Below are 26,123 nucleotides of genomic sequence, written 5' to 3'. Positions count from 1 at the left end.
AAACAAACTTGTTAGAAGTTGACCTTGTTATATATGCTACGATAGGATGTCATAGAATAACTTATTTCTGAAGGGGAAGAAAATAAGATCAAAACAGGTAGTGTCTATTTTGGTAACCTCATCCTGAGAGATTAAATGCCTGACTAAACTCAGAATAAAGACAGTCCAGTCCGTAAGGCACTTCTGTGATGATATCCATGTTTTTTTACAAGAAGTGAATGCTCTTGAGCTTGAACATAAGACTGTATAGTTGCTGTGTAGGTGCATTGTTATATGAAGGAATGGATTTCCTTATATCACAAGGAAATGGGAGCTCTACACCCCTTGTGGCATCTAACACTTTCATTTCTTTTTCTAGCTTACATTACTTAGGCTTCATTTATGCTATTATAGTTTCAAAAATGGATACTTCCATTTAAAAGAAAAGAGTGAATTGTTTTAAATTTATTGTGGTGGTGTGTTAGCTACACCTGTTTTTGTGATCATGTTTGATTTTCCAGACATGAAATGTTGTCCGTGTGAGAATGACAAAAACGTCCTGAAATATATTTAAAACATATACTTTAATAGGTTTGTTAAATGATAGCAGCTAACGGAGCCCAGACAGCGCAGTTTAAGACTGCTTCAGCTCAGGAACCACTGACAGTGTAAACTGGTGATACAATGTTACTTCAGATCCACAAATTCAAGTGTGATTGTGCTTTCAAAGCAGCATGGATTTCTTAGGAAGACTCTATGAATTAGAGAACCTTGCAAGTAGGAGTAGCAGCAATATGATTTGTGATAGTCCCTCTTTGGTTTGTTCTTTCTAAAGAAATAGTTCTAAAGGACACGCTTTTTGCCTAATGTGTAACATGTTTTCTGTGCTGGTAATGTGAGAGTTTTTCTCACAGTCAGCGTATATTACTTGGCTGAGGTTTTTACGTTTTTTTTTTTTGCTTTTTTTTCTTAACAGATGCCAAGGATGTTGCATGCAAAAGACAGTGATCAACATTTGTAATTAGCTGAGATGAAGATTAAAAATGAAATAAGAGAACCTGAAGAAACATCTTAAAATATTATCTGTTCTTGTCTTTAGAAACCTGTATGTAGAGAGTAAGTAATACTCCCTTTCACAGACAAATGCTACTTTTGAAGTAATGACAGACATTTCAACAAGATGATCTCTGTGTGCTTATTTGTGTGAGGCGAAAATGCTGACAAATGCAATATACTTAGTTGCAAAAGTATGCTCCTAAACTTCATGCAGAGTAAGAATTAGTAAGTTACTTCTCCTTTCACTAAGCAGTGTACTTTTGACATTAAACTTTCTTTGGGGTGGAAAGAGTCCAAAACATAAGCATCCCTCTACTATCTTTAAAGGAGAAAACATGTGTCAATAACTATTTATTAATTTATTTAAAATCACAAATGTGATTTTAATGTGGTGCTACTGAGCAAACACATAAATACGAATATAGAATGGATCTAAATGGATCTAAAATTCAGTTTGGCATTTCCACAGTAATTCGAGTTTAATGGCATTCAGACCTGGAATTATTTTAGGCATGTCCCTGTACTGAATCATTTCCTGCCTGTCTCCTGAAGTACAAGCATTTCAGACCCTTCACTTCACGTGTCAAATTCAAGAATTCTGTATACATCTGGTGCTAGACTGGCTAAGCCCTATTCTTTCTGAAGTCAATAAAATTTCACATCATCTTAAATGGAAGCATACTTCTCACTTTAAAAAATACATAATGAGACTCAAAAGCATCTAGCTTATGAAATTTGAAAATATGCTTTTATTTACCTTCTTAAATTAATAGATTCAGAGAGTTAAATCAGCAAAACTGTTGACTGTATAATTGCATTTGTAATATATACTATAAAATCAATCAAGATTTCATGATCAAATAGGAAGTAGTTTGCTTAAAAGATGCAGCAACTACATTATTCCCCCCCATTATTCATACACACTGTAAATAAGATTAGGATAGTAAGACAGGATACCTTTGTGACAAATTTGTGAGGTTGTATAATATCTGGAACACAAGCTGTTCCTCAAGTGTTTTCTAGTACTGGATCCTTGGGTTTGAACCCCGTTAATAATCCATGTGAATCCCATTGCATTTACATTTGTCTTCTTGTGTAATGTTTCTGACTGTTAGAGTCACTGGTGAATGTACTAGCATCATTTGCAGTCAGCCTCATTCAAATCCCGATCTCAAATATGTATTACCCTTTATCTTGTTAACATTCATGATGCTGTTCCTGGATTACCCTAAGACTAATACATTGATTTAGCAGGGAAGAGTGCTTATACCTTGATGAATGTCTTCATGTAGGAATACCTGTGGGAAAATCTGTGCTAAACAAACCATAAAATTGGAGTTTAGGATTAACTGTAAAATCAATTAAAAGACCCAGACTCACTAAGCAGCCAACATGAAAAGAATGTGGTGAGGAATTTAGCTCTCAGGAACATTCACTGATCTTATCTCCCTGCAAAACAAGAGAAAAAGGGCTACAGAAAAGATTTGGCTGGTTTGAGAACACTTTTGAGGCTAGTCATTAGCCAAGAATGAGAGATGTGCTCCACCAATGCAAAATAAGTCAGTGCTATGAATGAAAAGGGACATTTGTGACAGAGCAGGGCATCATAGTTTGGAGATATCTTCTTCCTCTTTCTGCGTTCCTTGTGTGTAGATGACTTCTCTGTTGTCTTCTCCTCTCTTTTTGCAACTAAAACAAGACAGATGTATTAAATATTTGTAATTGCAATGAAGGAAAAGCACCGTTGGATATTTAATATGTGCTATTATGCATGCATGAGATTATTTTTCTCTTTACATGTGCAAATACCAGAACAACTTATTGTTACGTGTATTTCAGGAGAACATATTCTGTCTGGCAAAGTCAATGCTGATCACAAAGGGATATAAACAGGCTGTAGAAGAGTTTGTAATGTTAGTATTTTTTTCCAGAATTCAGCCTTGGTGGCAAAACAGTCTGGCTAAATGATCTCTTGTCAGTGTGGATTTCTTCCCCTTAAATAATGTGACCTTTGGGAGAGATTTTCTCTAAAACTATTCCCTTCTTGTTTCTTTTAATGTTCCAGGAAAAATATTAAAAGATTCAGAGAGCAACTAGAAGCAGCAACTCTAGCAAAAAGAACAAGAAAAAGAAGAAGAGACCATTGGAAAGGCAGAAAAACTGCGTATGTCAGTTATTTAGCCTATGTGCTTGTCCTGTTTAGTCTGGAAATTGCAGTCTCATTTCCTAACTGCTTGTGGGAGTAGCTGAAGTGTGATGTGTGAAGTGTAACGTTACTCTCCCAGGTACTCACATAAAACTCCCTATTTCTTGTCCCTGTATCTTTTAAGGATTTATATAAGCACTGTTAGAGTAAGTAACTATTGTGCTGTTTTTCATTAAAAAAACAGCCATTCCTACAGTAGCAGAAAGGTGGCCACTATGTCACAAAACTTGCAGCAAGTGAGTCTTAGCGATATAAACATTTTACTGAGTAAAATAGAACTACTTTGGAGTATATGATACAGGAGGAATAACACCTACTGTGATATGAAAAAAAAAAAAATCAAAGCTTGTAGGAAAAGATCATATCTCCCAAAGATCAAATGTTACCAGTGTAAAAACTGTTATCACTGTTCTGGGTTTCAGGCACATGAGCACTTCTTTGTATTAGAACAAAAAAAAAAGGTTTGACTTCTTTTCCTGTAATATGGCAGCAGGACGTCTTACCTTTTCCTTTTGAATAGCCAACAGGCTACTGCAAGAATGATGAGAACTCCCAGAATGCATGCAATCACAACAGAAACAACACCTAGAAGAGGGAAAACAGTACAAACCAGTTGATTTAATTTACTTGACAGCAGAGGGTTGGTCTTTAATCTGTCATAAAATTTTCATTTTGCATCCTCAACTTTCCTATAGTCTGCTTACGTCCCTTTGCTGTCATGGAATGGATAATTTTGCATAGATGTATACCAGAAGGTCCCAATCTCACAACTGAATCCACAGTTTACATCATTGTCAATTTAGAGACACCTGCCAAGGTCGCAAAACCAACATGCAGGCAAAGGCATAGAAGCAATGAAGTCCAAAAAGTTTCTGGTTTATAATGTATATGACAGCATAAGCAAAAATAAAAGAACTAAACCCAGGCAACTAAGGATTTTAGATTTGATGCCTGTTTTTTTTTCATAGCAGAAGGATTCCATTGAAGATGGGCAGATGAAGAGTGATGTGCTTTGTCACTGAAAATGTTGCATAAAGGCATCTAAGAAGGTAAGAATGAATTCAGGATAATACTATAAAAATAGGATAATAGTATAAATAGTTAAAAATGAGCGATCTCACATTGGCATTGAGATATTAAACATTATCATTATAATACCGTTCTTGATAAAGACCTCCATATGTAATTTTAGCCATGAAAGTATTTTTAGTTATTTTGGCCTACCCTAAGATCATGAAGATGAGTATTCTTTTCTTAATTGAATTGTCATGATTCATTTACACTTTTAAATATTTTTTTCAAATGGCTATTTGAATCTAAGCAATATCAGAACTCTTTCTGAGTGAAGCTGGCAGGTTTCATACATTCCATCTAAAAGTTTTCTGTTATTAAATAGACTTTCTCAAAAGCAGAATGGAGTTTAGCCTTACAGCATTTATCCCATTGGATGCTTTATTAATTTTAAGTCCAACTGAATAGAAAAAACGCGATTAATGGATCTGAAGAATAAATGTATTTTAGAAAAGGTGAGTTTTGCTACAGTAAATGTGCATCAAATGGACTGCAAAACATAACACCAAATAGAAAATTGTGGAACAAAACCTTGTCATTTAAAGAGGACAGGGAGAAGGAGGTTAAAGTTCATGTGTTGTATTTCTGTATGATGAAAACATCTTGGGAAATTCAGTTAGAATGTACTTCAGTTGTAATGCTAAAATCAACACTAGAGACCAGTTCCCCCTTAACTTGTGGGCAGTGGAAGGTTTCAACATTGTAGTAAGTTTCAGCTGCATGTATGGGAAGCTAATTTTATCGGAATAGATTGCTGACAAAATACGTTATAAACGTGTTTGACTTTTGCTGACTAATCCTTTAAGAGTCGAGACATTTTAAAATGCAGTACTTGTTAATAGTGAGCACGAATTTAGATTTTAATTATTGGCATCCAAACATGGATGACCTAATACTTGAGTTATTTGCATTCTTGACACAAAACACAGCTCAAGGGCCCCATCTTGTGGCGTTTGGGCTCAGATGAAGATTGCAGCCTTGAGACTTGATACTGAAAAAGCAGAGACGTTGCTCTGAACACGTTTTTTTTTTTTTTTTTTGGCAGAGGCACAACGTTTGGAGCATGCACAACAGGATTTCTTTCACACGTGTGTAGTTGCCTGTCCCAGCCCATGGTTCTGTGTTTGGCCTCCCCTTCTCAGCAAGTGCTCTCTGTTCCTGCCTGTGGTACATCTGGCAGCATCAGGCTGGGCACTTGCAGCCAGCATCCAGGTGCACTTCAATTGTGCTTTGGCAGGAAAGCACAATTGTGCTTTTTTTTTTTTTTTTTTTTTTTTTTTTTTTTGAGGTGAGAGGCTGTGAGGGAGCTTTTGTGTCTGTAGTAGGTGGAATGTGAGATTACAGGGATGATGATTACCTTTTTTGCAATGGATAGAACATTTTGCTATGGTTCACCGATAGTCAATGAGCTTTTGTAATTAAATGTACTTAGACTGAATAGGGTTTCTATTAAAGTAGCACTGAGTAATGCCTTCTGTAGCCATAGAGACCGGCTCTTGGGTGAGAACAGCAGGGTGGGCAATAACCCGTACAATTCAGCCCTGGTAAGTCATGCCAATTTTAAGGATGTGTTGAAAATGCTTTTATAGTCGGTATCACCTCTGCAGGGGAGGTGAATAATGTAGCTTAGTAGAGGAAGAACCAAATACTATTCTTGGGTTTGGCATTGGTTCACTGCAGCAATTTTAAGAATGTCATATCTCAGTCAAATTTGACCCCATAGATGGATACAGTAATACTTACCCTATTTCTGTGAAGTGTATGAAAATTATAGTGTCTGATTTTAAGTTATTGGGATCATGGACTGTAACTCAGTACCTTTTACTTTAAGAGTTAGTGTGATTTACAGAGAGAGAGCACACAGGTGCTGAATGGTTGGTTTAAGACCCAGGTTGAAAACTGCATTTCTCATTTCTGCCTGACCAGTCTGAATCAAAAACTCACTGGTGCACAGATGCCATTAGCAAACCAGCGCTATGCCCTTGCTCAGTCCACCAGGTATTGAATCTTGATGAATTGAGAAGAAAGAAAAAGTAGAAGTTGGATCACTGGGATTCCGTATCTTAAACATGGGGTAGCTGCTTACTCCAGAACTTCTGTTACTTCAGTAAGTGTTTCTACATTGACATTGCTATAGTAAATTGTGCTTGAATTTAGGACAGATACTGCAGAGGAAGTTTTACTGTCTCAGAAACCTGGTAGCCTTATTGCAAAATTTTCTTCACTCAGAGGGTAGTGAGGCACTCGAACAGGTTGCCCAGTGAAGTTGTGGTTGCCCCATCCCTGGAGGTGTTCAAGGAAAGGTTAGAGGAGGCCCCGGGCAACCTTATCTAGTGGGTGGTATCCTTGCCTGTGGCAGGCGGGGTTGGAACTAGATGATATTTAAGGTCCCTTCCAACCCAAACCACTCTATAATTCTATGAAGTCCTGATTCTGCTGCTTAAAATCATTGTATACAGTCTGACTTGAGCAGGGATTTGAAGGGAATCACTAAAATAGCCATTCTGAACACAGTTAGTTCTATAGCTGGTGATTGAGATTTGAGGTTTGGGAAGAAAGTTATAGACCTTTTCCTGATCATATAAGAATACTGTGGGGGAAGAATATTTCTAGTTGTGCATACCACAAAAGCAGAGGAAGGACCGACATACTTTTGCTCTTTCCCTTTTCCACTATTTAGTCATCATTTAGTTTACTCGAAATATTTTTAGTGCAACAAATTCTAGTTTGTGTTTTACTCTTGGGGTTATTAAGGGTTATTGATAATTTGGTAAACTTACTGGCAATTTTTTATCTATTTTGGTTAGACAGAGAACTACTGGTGTAATTCTCATTTTAAAATTAGGTTAAATTCAGACATTCAGCAGGATAGCCTGAGAATGATAAAAATCTAACCTGCTACCATTTATACACTTAAAGACATTTTCCCCCATATGGTAGTATTATGAGTTTAATATAGAGATGGCTTTGGAGCTCCTCTTTTTCCCAATGTAAACAAAACATAGCACTCAAATTATTGCTTAAACCTCTGTTTATATCTTTGGACTAATTGCAGAAACTTAAAATATAGTACAGGATGATACTTAGTGCCTTAACTATCTCAAAGTAGTCAAAGGTCCCAGTGAGTTTTCTGTTAAATGGATTATAAATTTTGCCTTAGAAGTAAGATTGGCCATCTTAACTTTTTATAAATTGCATGGAATGATAGAGCATATGGCCTGATTTTTCATCTGACCAGAGTCAGTGTAAATGTGTTGACTTCAGTGTTAAGATTGCCTTCATGATTTTGGGAATGTTTAAATCTGTCTTCTTCCAGTTGTTTTTGAAATGTAAAGCTAAGTGTTCACTACCCAGTAAAATGAAAGCATTACCTTAAATATTTCAGGTTTGCTAAGTCTGTTTCCAGCTTTTTGGAGCCTCTAAAATGTCTATTTTCTGTTGGAATTCAGTAATGCTGGTAACAAATTATTATCTTGAGATTGTTAAAATGAATGCTGTTTCCAAAGCTGCCTACTAACTGTTGGCTGAGACACTTCAGTCTACTTTTTGCATTCACTTATTACAGCATTTCCATTAAGTTATTGTAAGTTCCTTATTGTGCAAGTTTACTTGTTTTTTTTTTTTTTTTTTTTTTTTTTTTTTTTTTTTTTTTTCTTTCCCCCAAAACTTTGGGAATTAAAGCTCTAGCAGTTTGGGACTTTCTGAAGAGAAAGAGAACTTGTCCCTTAGAGAATTTCAAAAAAGCAGAGGCCACTTATTTCTGAGATTTCTGTTGTGTATGCTTGCGTCATGTAATGCATTTTGCTTTACCTTTTGTGCTAGAGATATTTCCAGTCATGATACACATAGATAGGCTCTATGTGACATCAGAAATGATGTCATGGGCTTCTCTTTTGTTACTGAAAAATAAAACTGGCTTGCCGGGGTACAGACCCACTAGTGTTTCGGTTTGGGCTCCATTCCACTCAGTAGTTAACATCATGGAAACTTTGGGGAAAGTCACTTTTGTAGACCTCTATTTGCAAACTGTAAGACTTGTGTAGACAAGTAGGGTCACTGAGAACCTAAACTGAAAGGTGCTTGATAAAAAGTCTGAAGTCACATAGTTATGACTCCACTGACTGAATTTAGCTTCTTCAGCTCCTTTATTGTATATTAAACAAAAAGATATGTTATGTTGTTTCTCTGCACCTCAATATTGGGAAATATCCCATCTCTTCTTAAATTACTGTCCCTTCTTCGGTGCTGCAAGTTAAAACAGGTGTTTTTCTAGTCAGTAGCTTTCTCTAGGGTGTGCAAAATTGAGGCCTAAGAGAACCTGAAGTAGTCTGGATCTCTGAACCATACCAAAAACTCTGCATTGCCTTTAGCACTTAAGCTTGCCCTTCGTACACCTGGTCCATAAGGCCTTTTTTGAAGATCAACTATATTGTATTCTGCAGATAGAGTGGTTAATAAAATAAAGGTCAGGAGCTGCAACAGTTATGAAGTTGTAGCCTTTCTTGCTCTGGAGATGATGAAATATAGAGACCTAGTGCTGAGCTAGAGAATATAATTAAATTGTGAAGTTATGGCTTGTGGTCAGTCTGCTCAGGACTGTAAATGTTTTTTTCTCATGTAAAAGTACAGAGGAACTAAGATCTAAGTCATTAGAAATCAATGAGAGAAATGTGGTTAGGTAGCAAGGACAGAAAGATTAACATACTTATTTAAATAATTATTAAGTTACACACAATTATTCCAATACATATATATATATTATATTATGTATTGTCATACTGTAACACTGCACAATTAAGCTTTTGAATCAGTCCATCTTTGTAAGATGGCTATTTTTTTCACTTGTAATACTAGATCATACTATACAGTGTAATGAGTTATTTTTACTTGCTAAGTTTGAGTTTCTCAAAGACCTCTTCTGATTCTCTGTAACTTCCCCCAAACAGTCTCCCAGAAATGCAATGCTGTGATTCCTTTTAAACTTGCTGTCTGCACAAAAACAGACCTGATATTACTGAGAGCCTGCAAATGTGACTCGTAAGACAAGGCCAGCTCAAGTAGCTAAGCTGACTGAAAGCGTTCAGCTGTAGAGAGCTATTTAGTGTTTGGAGTGACAGCAAATAGCTCTGCTTAGCATGACAAGGCTGAACACGTCTTCCTTCTTTTATCTCCTTCCCTTTGATCAGAAGAGTTGCTTGGTATTGGCTTGTCTGATACCTGTTGTGAAACAAAACTTTTTATATGCTCTCCAAATACGTTGCTCTCGTACAGTTGCCCATGCAACAATGCAGAAAGGAAAGAAAAGGGAACAAAGTGAACTACAGGAGAATGGAATCCCCATATTTTTGTAGTGGTTCGGGCAACGGGACCACCACATCAATATTTCAGTTTTACACAAGTTGCTGTGCTGTTTCTTTGCATAGAAGCATTTGTACAGCTTACCTTCACGGAAAGAAATAAAAACTAGTCTTTCACGAAACTCCTGAACGTTGCGGAAGTTATCGACCATTTCCAGGGGTTCTGGGTCATCACTCTCTGTGCAGTACATAGCTGTTTCCAGTGCCAGTAACTGTAAAGGAATCAAACTCGCTGGGAGGGTGTGTTTGAAATTGTAGAGGTAGTCAAAGGGAAAAGGATACATTAAATAATACTTGAAAGTCTTTCATGGCCTGTAAGCTAAATAGAGAATGATGTGTAAACAGTGTGACACCCCAGAAGCCCCCACCTGTATTTTTTCTTTTTCCCCACATTCTGATAAAATTAACTCCTGCTTAGTAATTATCTGACAGGAAAATTGGATGGGAGTAAACATGGTGGCCCTTTGCATCTTCTTCTCCTTAGAACAGTCAAAATCCTAAGCAATATTAAAAGTTATTTCATGAAAGAACTCTCTGCTTTGTGAAATAAATTATCTGCGTGGACAAAGTTAAGAATGGACTTTCATCACAGGGAGGACACAGTAATTAAATCTCATATTAAATCTGATATTAACATTGTTTTTCCTTGTGCTTATAGCCAGGTAAACTGGAAGGTAGCAATTTGGAGTTTATATAAATCTGTCCACCTGAAAACAAAAAAAAAGTTAATTAGGTGAGCATAAAAAAGTTAAATTGGAGAAAAGTCAGGGAATTCAGGCTTGACAAATAATACATCACATGCTTTTTGGAAATTTAACATCTACCCAACTTATCATATCTAAGGTAGTCAGCACTGAAAAACCTAGGGTCTAGGGTTTAGGGTTCAGACATGAAACCTTGACAAAAATGATTTGGTAGTGATTCAGGGGAAGACTCAAGGCAGGGAGCAAGTATATAATGAAAACAGAAATAAATCTTACTTTACTGTGATTTTTCAAGCTGATACTGTTAGAAATAGTTAAGCAGTTGGCTGTCATTTATTTATTTTGGTCAACTGAAAATGTGCCAGCTACACAGAGAATAGGATATTCGTTCAAGTCAGTTCTGTGATGTGATGTGCTTCCCACCTAAAGGATTTTAGCAACGGTCACTTTCCAGTTTTTATAGGAAAGTAAGAGAAATCCAGGATATTAAAATATGCATTACTGTGCCCTAGCAAACATCAACCAGGAAAATACATGTTGTATTTAAACTTGCCTGCTCTTGTGAAATTTTAACAGGGTGTCGGAAGACTGTCCAGAGAACGCTAGGGTAGCAAGGAGGAGTTGTCAGGGATCCTTCATAGCGATAGTACTCGTCTGGTCTGTCAGGAAGCAGTTCTTGAATATTGAAACCAGGAACTTGGACCATCTGATCTAAAATAGAGGATTTGTATTAAATGCTGAATCATTGCTATGTGGACTGCCTCCAGTGAAGCAATTTTGCTTTTCAATAAGCAGAGTGCTTTCAGTCATGTCACTAAGAAAAGAATCCATTTTAATTGAGATGATTCCAGTTTAAATAGGAAATAGTTTCTTAGGTTTCCTATATACAAATCATCTTGGATACCAAATCAGAATTTTGTAACATGACCTGTGGCCATGTTAACCAAACAACACCATGTGCAGAAAGTAAAGCTCACATGGTGTAACAGATGCGTGTATCATGCTAGCCATACTCTCTTCCGAGAAATGCATTGAATTTTTTTTTTTTAAGTCATATAGTTCATGACTGGTTTGCCTGGGATTCCTGGTCTGTTTTTTCAGCTGATTATGTCCCTCTCAGAGTGATCTGATATCTCAATTCAATATAGCCACTCACCTTTGTATTTCACGTTCTGGAAGTGCCTGAAGATCTTTTCATATGATGGGTTGAAGGGTCCAATCTGTAATGAGAAGACGGTTAACAGCTGTGCAAATCATTGTGGTCTGAATATTAATCTTCGCTTCTGCACACAGCAGCTAGCAGTATTTGAAGAATTCTTGCGTAAGGGAAGCGTGTACAATGCCTGGATATTCATTTACTAGAATTACTCTTTTTACTAATAATGCTTGTAGTCTCTCAGTGGCTATTAAAGCTGCTCTGTTAAGCTCATGCCTTAATAACTACAGTGTAGACCTCTAGTGTGCTCTTGAAAGACATGATTGCCTGTTCAGTGTGCAGCGCAAAGGAAGAGTAACCATTTCCTTTGAAAACAGACAGAAATTCTCAACTGACAGGCTTCTCAGATCATCTGCTGGTTTCTAGTCAAAGCCACATTTTTCCACTCACAAACGTTTTTTAGTCTGCTGCTCCTCACAGGCCAAGAAGATAAAGAATGACAGTGTTGGTACTGCAGGGCCACTGGCAAGGACAGTAACTCAACTGTCAAGCAAGACTGTGTTTTTCAACTGCTCCCAGCAGCTTTTTCGTCTAATAATCAGTGCCTTTTTTATGAATTCTTTGGTACTTAGCAACCCCTCTGACAAGCAGGCATAGTGAACTGGTGTCCTTAGATCAACTGTAAAAGCCACCATCTGCCTGAACATTTTTCGGAGACCTAATCTGCAGAATTAACAACATTCCCTTATTTGATTTTAAATACTTTTAAATACTTTTCCTAAGTCGTGACTTAGGAAAAGGAAAACAAACAAACAGAATCCCCAGTATAATATGAAGTTCTCTGAAACTTTTCACTTTTCACAGCTGCAACTTCCAAATGAACTGAAATTCAACACTAAATTATTTTCAAAGTCAGAACTGCTAGGAAGTGAGCTTGGGTAACATTCATTAGAATTAGAGCTTTGTCTGCTAACTAGAATGTTTCCACTTTTTTCAATGGAAGTGTGAAAATGTGGGTATTTTCAGGCTTTGAGTAAGATATTTTTTATGCTGGAGAAAATCCACACATTTAAAAATCATCTTTATAGTTAATTCTTATAATTAAGACTCGTAATCATCAAGAAAATAGAGAATTAAAAATGTACAAGCTTGTCAAAAATTTCCCTTAAGATCATTATTGCCTTTAATTGCCTATTTGTGGAGCTTTAGAGTGGAAAATTGGAAACTTGTCCTGTCATCTTCAAAAAGACACTGGATTTGCTTGTTTATAATTTTGTGTTGCTACTGTAATCTGTGATTCAAAGAATCTAGGAAGCTTGCATCCTGAAAATGATAGTCACATCCTAATTCCATGTACTTGCCAAAGCCAGGATTGTGTCTGCCTGTGCCCCTCTGCGGAGCTAAAACTGTTGCATACTACACTAGGCAGTTTTTTTGAGTAAGTAGGTTTGAAATTCACAGTTGTCTATTGTTTGATAATCTCTAATAATTCATAGTTTGTAAATGAATGCAAAAATGGCTTCAACATCTGAAGTTAATTTACTGGAAAGCATTTAGAATTGTCACAATTCCTCTTTTCTTAAAATTTGTACCTATTATCTATGTGCTAACGGAATCTGCCTCCTCCCCCCCCCCACCCTTAAACAGAAAAAGAGGAACATCTGTCCAGCTGCAAAGCTGTTAAATAATCTAGCTATTTTTTTTACTTTAAAGTTCTCTGGCAACTTATGACTGAAAGCTTGTTAAAAAATAAAAACCCACCACCTTGTATCCTACCTCAAGAAGGATGGCCAAAACTGCCAGCCCATCTGCTTTGTCCATTGCTGCTGTTACATCTGGATATTTCTCAGAGTTATAATGTACAATATGCAGCTACAAAGAAGGAGAGACAATGTTATGGCAATGTTTGGGGCATGGTAACATAGTTACTTTACAACCCAAAAAGACCAGTGCAGCCATCTCAGGCTAAGACATTACGATGGCATTCTTCAGTGGTTTCTGGGTATAGTGTTAAGATCTTTAATAGAGAAAAGCAAAATTTCCAGAGCTCCCACTCTCAGACCCTCTTTGGCTATTACCCATCCTGTCTACGTGACTGGGGGGGTGGGGAGGGAAGATTGATTGCTTTGTCTTCAAGGCATCCTGGTTGTAGTACTAGCACTAGTAATTTTTTTTTTCTGAAAAAGTAGTATTTCATTTAATCATTTTGAGGTAAATATCCAACTGGTACTGCTTTTCAAAATCTATTCCCAAATCCATAATTTAGTATGAGGAAAGATAAATAGTTCTTCACCAAATTGAAGAAGGTGAGTTAAGTTAGAGGAAGAACATTTCAAAATGTTGTTTAAACCAAGCCAAGCAGTGTTGTACGGCCAAAAGATACATGTTTTACAGAGAAGAACCTAGGTGTCAAATATACAACAATTTGCTTGAAATTATTTAGGAGACCAAGTGCCAGTCCTCAGTTTAGAATATAATTCCTTGACTTGTGGCATATTTATGAAAGTTCCTGGAAGCCTATCTTACTTGCATGTACGCATAACATTTTAGTATACACCTAGACCATAAATTCTTGAATCAAAACCTTTCAGCCTTTTCCAGTCATATACCAAAGGTAGAGAAACAGTGTAAGAACACTGTAATACCACAGGTGAAGAAACTAAAACAGTGGGACTTACACAGCTTTGTTTCTTTCCCTGAGTTCAGCTTGTCTTACCTCTGCTGCAAAATGCTTCCCACTGACTGTGTGCTCTGAGCCTTCTGACTTGTTTCTGTTTCCCCAGTGTAGGTGAAGTTGAGATGCAGTGTATTCAAAAGGGAGATTTCTGAGGTGCATAGTAGGCGACAGATACATTTTCACTGTAAGCAGATCAAAACCAGATGGGATGAAACGATAACACAGCTCTTAAGCACAGGGCAAGTAAAACTACTATGTCTAAACGTATTACGTAGAGAATGAATGAAGCAGAATAACTATTAGATTCTTACCTCTGAATCCACCTTAGGCTGTAGGTAGGAACTAAACACTTAAGTTGTCTTTAATCCTTTCTAGGCAATTTAGGAAAATTTAGAATATTCCTTTTTCCCATTTTCTTGAACTAAAGGAGTTGACTGTGAAAATTGTTGTTAATAGAGATCTTTCTCCTCCTTCCTTCTTCAAATGCAAAATTATTTCATCTTTATTAAAAAGGAAGTTACTGAAGCAAAACTTAGGCTCATGTGCCTTGTTTCAGTCCTCATATGGAGGTTAAAAATGGTTTAATAAATTAAAATTGCTCATGATATCTTTAAACTGTTGTTATATTCAACTTCTCTGTCTATTGATGTTCCCTCAGGAGCATGTGGCAAAAACAAACTACTATTCTCTCCCTCCCTTCCCCTTCCCTAGTCAAACCCAGAGTATTGCTGCCAAGCAGCAAGGTGATTATAGACATAAATAATTAGCATTTCCTCTCTCAACGTGGTGGAAGCGAGGCTTTGGTGTGCTGAAAAACAAACCTTCTTTCTGCTTGCTAATGCTGTCTTGTGTGGAACACAACCTGGGTTATTTCTTGTGTAGAATTAGAGAAGAAATGGAGATGTTCTTTGTTGTCATTGTTTAGTTGAGAAGATTGGTACTTCATAAAGCAATGGTTTGCATAAAGAAAAGATCAATTGCAAAGCAATTTTCTTGTTTTTCAATGTGAATGCAGTTTGTCTGAAACATCCCAGGTATGTTTTTCAGGGAAAACAAGGCTCAAAACCTTAATGAAGGAGCAGCTGCAAACCTATGCATTTTCCTGCTAGCTAGAAAGCTTTTCTCGAGGTCTGCTGTTTTCAGTCTAGCTGAAGTAGGTAATTGTATCTGGATTGGCTGGCAGTGAAACAGATTAGTTTTGTGTAGAAATGACTGATATGACAATACTAAGTATCCTACTGATTTCTTCTCTAGCCGGAAGAGAAGGTAACAGCAGATGGTGTAATGGACGCTCTAACAAAGAACTAATTTTTCATTACTCACAGCAATTAAGGTTTGTATCTGAGTGAAGTTTCTAGAGAGCAAGGGTCACGTGTCCCCTGCCTTCTAGGAGAGCGCTTACCTTAGAATCAATTCCTGTTTTAGGAAGATGAGTTTACTGAGAGGGGGTTATTTTTTATTATTATTTTATTATTTTTATTTTTTTGTCTTGACTTTTATTAGGCGGTGATTAGACTTGCTTTTGGGCCTAGTTCTGAAAATCTTGATGGCATAGGCAGTACTAGGAACTTGCATTTTACTGTGTCACTCTTACATGAGGGACAGGCTGCCAGTGTTCCTCTTTTGTCTGTACCTGCTCTCTTGTCTCTACCTGCTCTCTGGCACTGTTAAAATACACAATGATAATGTTTTCTTGTCTATCTATTGATCATTTAGATTGGCCTAATACATTCAACTGTGCCAGTACAATCTTTCATTCAGGGCCAAGAAAGTTTCTTAAAAAAAGGTTTGCAAGGAAAGTGTGTTCCAGCCATTCCTAGTCTAAAACAAGCTGCTTTAGACTTGGTTTCTAGTGGGAGAAACTATTCAGGGGGAAAACGTGACCTGTGCCCTAGGGGATTGGTCCTTACTTGGAGAATAGGCATATGATATTGTACGGAGCAGGTTCACCCCACTGAAAGAATGAGGAAAAAGAGAAGCGTGCACTTCAAACATCTTTTAACAAAGCATGCCAGAGAAGAGCTGAGGCAGAGGCCATTTTTTAACACAGGTTCTTTTGATACTTACCCAATAGAGGAGGATATAAAGAAGGCCCTTATACTTGGTCATATTGACATGACATGAAATACTGCATTGATATGGTAGATATTGCAGACCTTGATGAGACTGTCTCTTCTCTGCTTTTACCTCCTATACAGACGCTTTTACTACTGTGGTGCAAGGCATGTTTGTAAACTTTTTCTAATTATTTTTCAGTCTTCTAATCTATTTGTTTTATCCTACACTAAAGGAAGTTTCTACCTCAAGTCAGAGGAACAGAATGGTGCTTTTTTTCATGTAACTCAACTAAGCCGCTTTGATTAGAATATCAAAGACCCGTTGCACCCATATTTTATCAGCTTATCTCTTCCTAATAGAATCACAAAGTCTGTTTTGGAGCACTTCAACCAAAGTAGGAATTAAAGCTTTCAAAAGCATGAAATTAATTTTGACGTGCTTAGAGTTGATTGAAAAAAACACAGTTTTTTGATTCTGCTTATAGCAAATCTAGTATATTTGCAAGTTTCCTTAACCTGTTCTCTGGATTTGTGTTTCTGATTAGAAGGTTTCATAATCACAGCTTAATTTCAACTGATAATCAAAGTAGTTTATCCATGAAGTTAAAAATTACAAACTCCAGCAACTCTTTGCTTCATAATTGCTGACTGTCACTGAGATCCCTTACCTGAATGACCATTATTGGTCAGTGTAAACCGGTCGGTGGAGGGCACATTATAGCCTATGAATTCTAAAGGTGAGAGATTAGAATCATACTGGAGAATATCTCTGTGAAAATCTATCGGTGATTGAAATACTCCCCCACAGAATGGATATTTCTTCGGCCAGGCCTTCTCTCCATCAGGACCTGTGTAAGTTAACAAAGAGGCATATTTGTCAAGCCTTAGCTATCTAGTTATTATCCCCCCTCACTCCACTCCTGATCCAGCTCTGATCCAACACTTATAAAAGGAGCCTTTGCTGAATTTTGAAGACTCTTTTTTTCTTTAACTTTTCTCAATTCGATGTTTCCAGTAGGCCACTTGTTAGAAAAGGGACAAATAACCATAGCGATGCATTTGCTGGCAGAGGAAGTACCAGTAAAAGTCTCATGTAGAGAGACTTTAATCTTGATTTTTGACATCCTCAGCTACCATTTTATGTAACACTGCACCAGTGGAGAGCTGCAAGTGTGGTAGCTCCCCAGATTAAACCTACAGGCAAGGCCATCATAGCCAGCCATAGTGCCTCCGACCCTCTAATGCTGGTATTGTTTCCCTTCAAAGTCTAGAAGAATGACAAGTAGAGTATGTATCTATGACAGCATTAAGATTATTTACTGACATGAATGAATTTTCCCTATAAAAGTTACAGGCATATGCATGCTAATGTGTCAATTCCTGTTTTCTGAAGAGAATTTCTGGAAGTGACTTCATGTTTGCAGAGGGAGGTTTTCATACTTTCCAACACACAGAAAACTGGATTTCTATGAACTTTTCCTTATCATACAAACTGCCAAGCTCTATCTAGCAATACTGCATAATCCACAGTAAGAAGCTAACTTGCAAAAATGGAAAGTGTTGCGGTAATTTGACCTGTAATAACTTGTTCAAACTCCTGCAAAACTTCTTTCATCACAGCTTTTTGCCCTAGGCAATTTCTACAAGGAATTGATAATATCAAGAGATTTTTAGTTGTACGTTTTATTTAATTGCTTATTAATAGTACCAGCTGTTCACAAGCTGTAAGCTGGGACTGTTTGGATTTCAATTCCAGAAGATGTACTCACAATTTGCGTTGCTCCCTAATACTGAAGATTTATTGCAATTCTTTCTAAGGCAGGAAGATCTTTGGGGATCACCCAGCCTGACCTATGTAAGAGAGGCTATTGGATCTCCTTGGATTAATTACTACTTTAATGAGGCTATATCATTCAGAAAGAGAAGGATAGTCTTTCTTGAAACATTGCAGGTAAAGATAATTCATTAATGCCCAATGGACATTAACTCTCCCTGGCAGCTTGCTTTTCACTGTGTGTTTGTCTAGCTTTGACTTCTTTTAGAAATTGAAGAGCCTTCTGTTAGTATACTTGTGTTCATCATGGAAGTACTTATAACATAGAGGACATAGGTTCTCTCTTCTCTTAAATAAATAGTTCCTTGACTATTTATTTATTTGTTTATCTATTTTGTTAGAGGGCTTCTTTTCCAAACCTGGAATATTTATTGTTACTTTTTTGAAGCCTCTCCAATATGTTAATATCTTCCCTGAAATGTGGATGCCAGAATCTAATGTTAGATCAGGTCATCAGTGGTAAAACAAGTTCAGATCTTCTCTGAGGGAAAATCAACTGTCCTTTTTTTTTTTTTTAACATAAAAGAGATGCTTCCAAGGATATTGATAGTGGAGGTGAATCTGAAGTTCTGGTGCTCAAAGAATGACTTACTTACTCCTTAGAGCTCTTTAATCAAGGCATAGGTTAGCACATGACGTTTTTTGCAGTGTGGATACTCAGACTCAGTCAGTACTTTTCAGTATAAATAGGCTTTGATGTTGCTGTAACTTAGATCTTTGACTCCACTGCCAATCACTTTAATTTCTTTCCTCTTTGATCTGTGTGATGATATCTTAAAGTTATTTGCAAATCTTTTTAAAAGCTAATAAATGTTATGCTGACACTACAGAAAACTGGATACTGTCCTTTAGATGTGTTTTGGCAGTTCACTGATCCATCAAGATGAACATAGATTCCATCCTATGGGATATATATACTCAAGGATATTTCCCAGTAATGTATATATCAGAACATACTGTGAAATGATAGTTTCTTGAGGTTGAAACTTGACGTGCCAGACAATGACACTGAAATCTAACACTTTCCAGAAAACTAAAACTACAGCAATATCAGAAAAAATTGGGAGAAGCCTTTATTGTAATTAGACTCCAGTGCTTTTAAAAGACTTGGGTTTTCTGTGCATTGATAAGGTAGTGGGTATCCAAGAAGACTTTAATATAATACAAAACATAATTCTGGAGACTTGGTAATTAAATTAATAATTTTAAATTGGTTTTTAATTTATGCATAACATAGAACCCTAGTCCCAGCCAGTGGAAACCACATCGTGAAGTACCAACTGCATTTTCTGTACTATGTCTGGATGAATTGAATGCCTTTAATAATTGGCAGCAGTGTATGGGAATTTCCACACTAACATTAGCAGTTCAGAAGGGAAACAGTCTTTGCTATAAAATTCTGTAGATACTGCAGTCTTTATGTACCTTAATCTTTACTAGCTGTTACCCTTTCCTTGCCATAAATCTGCAAATCTACCTACAGGCCTCTAAACTTCAGCAGTTTTTGCTTATTTCATACTTCTGCTCAATTAAAAAGAAAACAAAACTTTTTTTTTGGTACAAAACCATTTGTTTTAGAAATTCTGCCTTTTTGTCACATGGTCTTTCTAATTCTAGTGCTTCAAAACTCCTGTCTTAAAGAGCTGAGCTCACTGTAGCTTGGTTTTGCATAGATGAAATTGTGATTTCCATGGTAGATAAACCCCACAGCTGGAAGACATTTCTCAGCCAGCTCTGTTGAAAATTAATGTTTGATTGTGAAATATATTTTCCTTGCTCTGTGCCAGCATATTTAGAAAAATTCAGTGGAAATCACTATGTGTTTATAGAGGTTCTGATCAATACTGAATAAAGAACAGTATGTGGATGCGGTAAGATTGGCCTGTAAGACAAGTTTCATAAGGTATTAACATAAAAAGCATTGCAAACATATCTTACTATTCAATTTCCCACTTTTGTGACAACAATTACGACCAAGGGGAAGACCCAGGGACCTCAGATGATGTTTGCTGCCCTGAGGGTCTTGTCAGCACTGTGCCAGCAGAGTGGTAATTGTGCCATGGGCCTGTCCAATCCAATTAATGCTAGCACGTAGCTCTTGAAGTGAGCAAATTAAAGTATGGAGTTGTCGGTATGGGTAGAAGTATGACCCCTCTTGCTCCCACTGCTCCTGGTGCAGCTATGAGTGCTCTCTGCTGTAGGGTACTTGCATGCTCAGGTTGTTCAAATCCAGCTTGTGCACTGTCTCCTTTTACATAAGTTTCCAGGGCCACGTTCCCTTACCACACTGTAAATTACCCTGAGCCTCACCATGTCCTCATGGCTATTTTATAAAAGATGCCTGTAAATGAAATTGTAGTAAGTCTCTGGACTTACACAGTGAGCTGGGTGAAATACCCTCAGTACCCACACTGCAGGTATCCATTTTATCATACCCTTTGACAACTGCTAGCTTTCTGCACGCTTAAGCCTTTAGCCAGCTCCACAGCCCTAGTGCTGGTAAGTGATGCAGGACAGATGATCCTTTAGGGACAACAGTGCTTGTGGGATTTGCATGTTAGCTGACCAGAAAAAAGAAGAAAATGGGTTTATGAGACACCAGTGTTACCAGCAGGGTTTTTGCTGTGATGCTCAAGCTTCTCATGGGAGATCCAAGTTCTCATAATCTGTAGTGAATTAGGTAGTAAAATGCATTGGGTCAGTAACAGGGGGAATGTCTTTGCTATATTGCAGCCATGCAAAGCACTCTGCCCATTTTCTGCCAGCTGGAAGCTGTACAGCTGCAGTTGGCCCAGGGCTGAGTGAAGGCTGAGAATCTGGGCTCAGTGCCGCAGTAACATGACCACATGGTTTCCATTTCACTCAAAGCGCAGGCAGAGCTCAGTCATACCATTCTGTACATAGCCAGTATGTGCAGATCTTCCACATGCGTGTCTAGAGGGAAGCTCGTGAGGTAAAGGGATTGCCAAGAGCTGTAGCTGTCTCTGCTAGTCCTCCATTCAAAATGAGAAAATCTGTGAATGTTCTACTGCATTCACAAACACTGGCATTTCTCAAGGGAAGAGGGACGTGTCTTAGCACAGGTTTTCAGCACCTCAGTGAATTTAAGTTGGAATATTTGGCAACAATAAAACCAAAGACTTTGTAAGTTTAATTAGCCTAATGTCTGTTAACAACAGTTCTTGTGTCTGTGTTGTAGCATGAGGTTGTCTTTTCCCATGCTAAAGCACATTAGTAATTCTGCTGGTACTATTCTTTAAAACTTCACTGTAAAACTAGTTTCCTCCCTTCTAGCTGCTTGTGCACTCTAAGGAGTGATTATGGTTCTTTGATTTCATTCCACTCTGCTAATATTAAGGGAGAAAGCCAGAATCCAAAGAATTGAAGCTCAGCTCTAGAAGTTGGCACCTGAATTTCTCTTCTGACCTTTACCTTGTACCTTGACACTCATCTTGAGATCAGCTTGCACTGACTGTAGTGGCTTGACTTCCTTTCTGTTTCTGTTGGCTTAATTTTAGTGGGAGGCATTGCAAAGTATTGCAAGGATAAAAGTAAATAGTGGAAGGTGAAGGCTGCCATGAAGAAAAAAGGTCAGTGGGAGAGTATGAAGGAGAGGCTTCTTTCTGGCTTTGACTGCAGTGTATTTTTCTCTGTGCAGAGCAATGTTCTACCTCTGTTTTTTTCCTGATATATGAAAAGAAGAATTCTGTACATTTAAATTGCCATTTTGATTTTTTGAAGTTGCTGTTATATGTTTTTTTAGATAAATTTAAAAAGCAGTAGTTGAAGGAAAAAAATAAAAATCTCTGTTGTGAACCATCTCTGTATCCTGCAGTACATGTGAGAAATCAAACTGCAATGTGGAAGTGCTTAGCATGAACTCATGAATTTGGGCACTGAGAATAACATACTCTGAAAAATACACTGGTATCAAAATTTCCCAGAAAGGGAGAAGTAACTAATTTAAACCTGCATTACCCTGGGAAGAAGGACAGAACTACTTTGCTGGTAGTAAAAGTGTTGATTTCCCTACTAACTGGCAGGGCTAGTTTCCTCTGCTTGCTGCTGGCAAGGTGGAAAACCCAGGCATTTGTTATTCAAAGTATGCTAAGCCTTTTTGCTAAATGAGAATATGAAATCTATGTTCATGTACTAGCGGTTAGATTAATACCTGTAGACGTGCAACTGACAATTTTTGTTTTGCTTATGTGAAGTGAGTCAGGTAAACTGGAGCACAGCCAAAGGGAGTAGTTGGAAACAGCAAATTAAATCTTGGGGTTGTCTTTGGGCAGCACCAAAAGCTTCTCTGTGGGCTTGTGGTGTATAAAACACAGCACTGAATGGGGAAATACTGGTCAGAGGATTTGTTCTCTTAAATCTCTAGGAAATTCTTCCTGAGCAGCCATGAGACCCTCCAGGCTTAGTATCTGACTTAAAGGACTAGTGTACAAACCAGCACTGCTTTCCCGAATATTATTTATTCTACTTTATTCACTTGAGGGCAGGGAGAGATACACTCTTTGCAGAGCTGGGCTGAAATGTGCTGCTGCTCTGTGGCAGATGGGGAAACAGAGGGCTCTGGGCAACCTCTGCAGTTGCGTGGCCTGTCTTAGCCTGCTGAGATTCCTGTCATTCAGCAAGGCAATGCAGAACCCAGTAACTAACTCTCAATCACCCAAATACTAAGCCTGATGGACGGATAAGGTGGATCCAAACCTGGGTAAAGATAGTGAACCTAGTAGGTTCTCACCAGAATAAATTTGGCACATTTTCCTTAAAATAGGGAACATACCCATGGCTTAGCATGCACAAATTAGTTAGTACTTACCAATATAAGACCATTTTGACCCTGTTTAAAAACAAACAAAACATTAGTGTGAATATTTGAAATTGGGGTTGCTCTGTTAATTAAAGAAATTGCCACTTAAACCCATGTACTGAAATATGCAGTACTTTTATACGTTTTTCTAGTTCCAGATGTTGAGCAAAACATAAAATTTTTCAAAGGTTATGAACCCAACTCACCAGAATTGTGACTAGAATTATTCCTGTGATCCTACCCATAGCATTTAACTTTCTTGTAGTCACGTGAATCCTGGACCCAAACTCTTGTCACTTTTTTCTGTTTTGAATAGCCACAGACTATATGTAGGCATCCCTGTTGTTTTTTTTTTTTTTGGTTTGTTTTTGTTTTTCTGGTTAGGTAAACAAGCAATATAAGTGATGTGTAATTATCATCAAACCCCCATATACCTGGCTGAGAAGTTTGAAAGACATCAGGGGTTTGCCAGGTGCTGCACTGAGATATCATGGACAGTCCTTTCTGCACAGCTGCTCTGGGATTTGCCAACAGAAACATACAGGAAATAGATGGACTTTGAAAAAAGGGGATATGATAAATGAAACAACATAACTCAGGAGATCCTGGGGTTTCCAGTGAGTATTAAAATGATCAACGATCAATACTCCTCCACTGCTTAAGGAGCTGAACTTGGAACAGTGTCTTTGCATGCCTTTTGAAATATGAAAATTTCACTTACTTAAATGCTCTTTTAAATTTTATTCTATTTTTTGTCCTGAAACCTCCTTACAGTCATTCAGCTTGCTATGTAAATACAGGAGCTTGTGCTGACAGACCTGAACAATTGTGGTTATCAGGCAATGCAGATCCTTACTCACTGAAAATGTAACTTTATTTCTGCTTCATAAACAGTTCTGAATTATGAGTTTTGCAAACACTCAGTGTGTTTGTGTGTGTCTGTGCACACACAGGCAGGCAAATATTTATTCTTAGATGCACGTCTGCTCAGTACGTGAAGATTCGCTTGAATTTGTTGTACTCTGCAGTGTACTCACAGACAGAGCTCTTCACTAAAGAACGTGGTGTGAAATGTTTGGGATTAATTTGTTGGGATGTGCAAAACAGCTGCTCATAGCTCTTTTGTATCAAAGTGTGCTGGAAGCACTGAGCTCTGTGGTTCCAGTTTGTCAGACCATTGGGCTTGCTCTTTTACGCTGGAATTTTCAAAATGAGGTCTGTGTAATCATCCTGGCTGAAGTCCCTAGGTTCCTTGTGGAGGAGAATTCGTGTCCTGTCTTAGATTACAGCATGAGAAACCTCATTCTCTTCTCCCCTTACGTCTGCACGGGATTACCTCTTACCTAGGTTTTTGGGGGGTCCTTGTGTCCTGTGGTCAGCAAGTTGTATAGGCACCACTTGCATAAAGATAGTAACCAACTGTCAACACATTTTAGAAATTCCCACATCTTCATCTGAGCAGGGTTTGAATAAATATCAGTTTAACTAAAATAGCTAGTCTCCACTCCTGCTGCTATTTCACACTAAAATGTGTATGAAATATCAAAACTCTTTCTCTCCATATATATATATATTATAGTCTAGAACAACCTTAAACAATATATTTCAAAGATATTTGATATTTTGGGGTTTTATGCAAAATAAAATAAATAAAAGCTTTAAATCTTTTGCCAAATGGAATTTTCCTCAGCCTGTGAGTGTCTTTGATCTGTAATTCACTAAATTTTGCCTTTACTGATGAGCACAATAATAGCAACTACTATAGGTAAGGCTAAGGAACATGTTGCATTTACTTCATCTAACTTAGATCAGGAGATGAACAGATCCCAGAGAGCAGAATCTTTGTTTTTGTCTGAATGAACATGTCAGAGCTGCAAAAGGAATTTGCTGCCGTCCTCAGACTGTGAGCAAGGTTGATAATAAAATTAGAATGAGGCAGAATGTCACACAGTCTCCCAAATTTGGACAGAAGTCTGATTCACATCTAGAAGGGTACTAACTATAAACAGCTCCGTACTTGTGGGGGCTCTCCTGCCGCTTTGTTCATGCTGGGATGAGTGCTGAATAGTAACTGCTACATGCCCATGCATGGCAGAGAAGCCTTCTCTATTGTCAGAGGCATCATTCTGGAAAGCACCAAGCTCCAGAAACCTATGCCCTTCAAATGGGAGATTCTGCTAAAGAATATAGCTTTTTTTTTTTTCAGAGGAAATATACCTGAAATAACAAGCTGACCTGAAAAGTTTGAAATTCCCTCCTGAGTAGCTCATGCTGAAAACCTGGAAAAATGCTTCTCCTGGCAGAGCTCTGTAAAATCCTGACTGCTCTGGATTACATTTGAGCCTTCAGGATTTTCCTTTCATGAATATATGTGCTGAGTAAGTCCTCTCACACAGCCCTATATTATGATTCTCCCTCATATCCTATAATTACACTAGGGGAATTATAATCAGCTTGAATGGATGAAAATTAACTCCTAAAAAGAGAGCAAGGAGCACTGACCTCCTGGTCTGTTTAAATATAAGACAATGAAGTCTAGTATGTGAGAAACGGGGCACTTGACAGGGATTGCTTTCTTTTTGTCTGGTTTAAAAATAAATGGGGCAGAGGGAAAGATGCCACGCTTCCACTAACTCAGGGAAAGACCAGTCTCCATTTTATGAGAAACAAAAAGATCACAAAGTAAGGCATACTGAGCACGCAAAAAGTCTGTAACACAAACAAAATCAGAAGACTTATTTTTTCTTTAATTTCTCAGAACAGGTGTTCTGATATATAAAATAAGGATGCTAACTCCAAACTGCAGAGTGCAACAATATACACGTTAGAGCATGCTACTGAAATAGTAATTTTTAAAGCCTTAATTTTCTGCATACTTTAGATGCCCAAAGTTAAGAGTCACAATAAAATAGAAAGCCAAAAGACTTTACCATTCAACGGCGCTGGTAGTGAGAGTTGTATCTTCAGGAAGAGAATAAGCACCGTAGTGAGTATGACTCTACTGAAGCTCTTGGCTGACATCTCAAGGATAGACTTGTAATATTCCAACAGGTCACAGATTTCTCTGTACTCTGGAGAGACTCCCTTGTAAATATCTGGTAAACTGCAGAAAGCACATATAAAGAGCTTCTGCTAGTGACTTAATGCCCTTCTTTTTCCCTGTCTCTCTCTCCCTCCTTTTAGGTCTTCTTTTTATAAAGCTCCTCA

The 26,123-nt window shown here is 37.7% G+C and overlaps 2 protein-coding genes across 5 annotated transcripts in view; one reads left to right on the top strand and one right to left on the bottom strand.

Annotated features, from left to right (window-relative positions):
* Positions 1-1,761: 1,761 nt before the first annotated feature.
* On the bottom strand, positions 1,762-26,123 carry CA12 (carbonic anhydrase 12). Of its 3 annotated transcripts, XM_068695676.1 has the most exons (10): positions 25,847-26,116; positions 22,926-22,946; positions 16,932-17,111; positions 14,246-14,388; positions 13,306-13,401; positions 11,530-11,593; positions 10,927-11,084; positions 9,755-9,881; positions 3,745-3,826; positions 1,762-2,724 (listed from the first exon to the last, which is right to left on the bottom strand). In XM_068695676.1, the coding sequence occupies exons 1-10, from the start codon at positions 25,935-25,937 to the stop codon at positions 2,640-2,642; spliced, it is 1,047 nt and encodes a 348-aa protein (XP_068551777.1). In that variant the 5' UTR covers positions 25,938-26,116; the 3' UTR covers positions 1,762-2,639. The 3 variants fall into 3 exon arrangements, with proteins under 3 accessions (XP_068551777.1, XP_068551778.1, XP_068551779.1); XM_068695677.1 differs by lacking the exon at positions 16,932-17,111 and having other exon boundaries at positions 25,847-26,123; XM_068695678.1 differs by lacking the exons at positions 16,932-17,111; positions 22,926-22,946; positions 25,847-26,116 and adding an exon at positions 16,117-16,216.
* The window catches only part of USP3 (ubiquitin specific peptidase 3), an 87,734-nt gene continuing 65,876 nt past the window's right edge, over positions 4,266-26,123 (top strand). The window contains exon 1 of one of the 2 annotated variants that reach the window (XM_068695666.1): positions 4,266-4,290. Coding sequence is in view for 1 of the 2 variants with exons in the window: in XM_068695664.1 (XP_068551765.1) it covers position 6,419 (1 nt within the window). In the remaining variant the exon portion in view is untranslated. Of the gene's footprint in view, positions 4,291-6,395; positions 6,420-26,123 lie in introns of those variants that run through there. The other variant, XM_068695664.1, reaches the window with a different exon arrangement.

The sequence above is a fragment of the Anas acuta genome, chromosome 12 (genome assembly GCF_963932015.1).
Source record: "Anas acuta chromosome 12, bAnaAcu1.1, whole genome shotgun sequence".
NCBI lineage: Eukaryota > Metazoa > Chordata > Aves > Anseriformes > Anatidae > Anas > Anas acuta.
The sequence above is the reverse complement of the archived record's forward strand: the minus strand, read 5'-3'. Positions and strand labels throughout refer to the sequence as shown.